This window comes from Acanthamoeba castellanii (genome assembly GCF_000313135.1).
Source record: "Acanthamoeba castellanii str. Neff unplaced genomic scaffold scf7180000084761, whole genome shotgun sequence".
In the NCBI taxonomy this organism is placed as follows: Eukaryota; Discosea; order Longamoebia; family Acanthamoebidae; genus Acanthamoeba; species Acanthamoeba castellanii.
Genome location: NW_004457596.1, coordinates 161,302 through 162,424, shown reverse-complemented (window position 1 = coordinate 162,424; position 1,123 = coordinate 161,302). Strand labels below are relative to the sequence as shown.

Below are 1,123 nucleotides of genomic sequence, written 5' to 3'. Positions count from 1 at the left end.
GGCACGTACGGCATCAAGGAACGCATCGATCTCCAGAATGCGGAGGATCGCGATCTCGATCGTCGTGCACGCGAGCTCGAGAAGGAGGCTGCACGCGTCGAAGCCCTCCAGCGCAACCACAACCCGCGGTCCTAGGCCACTATCGCCGTCCTTGTGGCACCCTCTGCTCTCCCTTCTCATAAACACGACCAACCCAACTCCACGACTGTGCCAGTGCTTGTCTCTTGTTGTGAGGCCAGCGTCGTGCAGTGTACAAGCGAGCAGAGTCTTGAGTCTCTCTCTGGTGATGATAATGATCACGATGGACCATCACTCTGCCATCGGCTTGCCTTTGGCTTCACGTCCGTACTCCTATACGCGAGAAGAAGGGTCACAACACGACGATGGTCGATGACGGGTGAGGGCGGCACGTACGACGAGGATGGGCAAACCGTGGAGGACGTAGCCGTGGACGGCTGCCAAGGCCTGGGTGGCGAGTTCCTGGCTGGCCAGCGTGACGAAGGCCTGGCCGCTCATACGGCCCGTCATCACCTTGATCTCGATGTCGCTGCGAGGGATCAGCAGAACAGCACGCGCGGTGTGGGCCTGGAAGCTGTACAGCGCGTGCGGTTGTGTGCGGTTGTGGCCCCGGCGTGGGGTGTGCGGCGTACTTTGGGCTTTGGCCTGGCGCGACGAAGGAGCCGAAGAGACGGAGCAGCTCCGAGGGAGAGATCTCCTTCTTTCGGTGCAGGTTCTTGAGATGCAGCTTGTGCGATGGAGTTCCCGGCTGGTACTTGTCGTAGCCCTTCGTCTGCAGCAGCTCTGAAGACCCAGTACGAAGCGCGACGACGCATCAGTGAGCGCAAGCACGTTGCGTTGTGTGTGGGGAGGTGACGCGTACGCGATACCGGCATTCGATTGGCGGCAAGCTCTTCGGACGTGAGCGGCCGAACGGGCGCGCATTCGACTGCCCTCGTCTCTGTTGGCTCGGTTGTGGTGCTAGTACTTGTTGAGGGCGTTGCCACTGCTACTTCAGCAGAGGACGAAGGCGCGCCGGTGGGAAGTGTGGTGGTGGCGGTCCCACTGACGACCGCACCTCCTCCCAGCTTGATCTGAATCGTGTCGTGCTTCTTCGAGGTGGGCA

General features: G+C 61.1%; 1 protein-coding gene across 1 annotated transcript in view; it reads right to left on the bottom strand.

Annotated features, from left to right (window-relative positions):
* Positions 1-309: 309 nt before the first annotated feature.
* The window catches only part of ACA1_228260 (ABC2 type transporter superfamily protein), a gene marked incomplete at both ends in the record, with an annotated part of 3,261 nt that continues 2,447 nt past the window's right edge, over positions 310-1,123 (bottom strand). The window contains 3 exons of the mRNA XM_004346480.1: positions 310-351; positions 415-547; positions 651-790. Of these exons, the coding sequence (XP_004346530.1) occupies positions 310-351; positions 415-547; positions 651-790 (315 nt within the window). The remainder of the gene's footprint in view (positions 352-414; positions 548-650; positions 791-1,123) is intronic.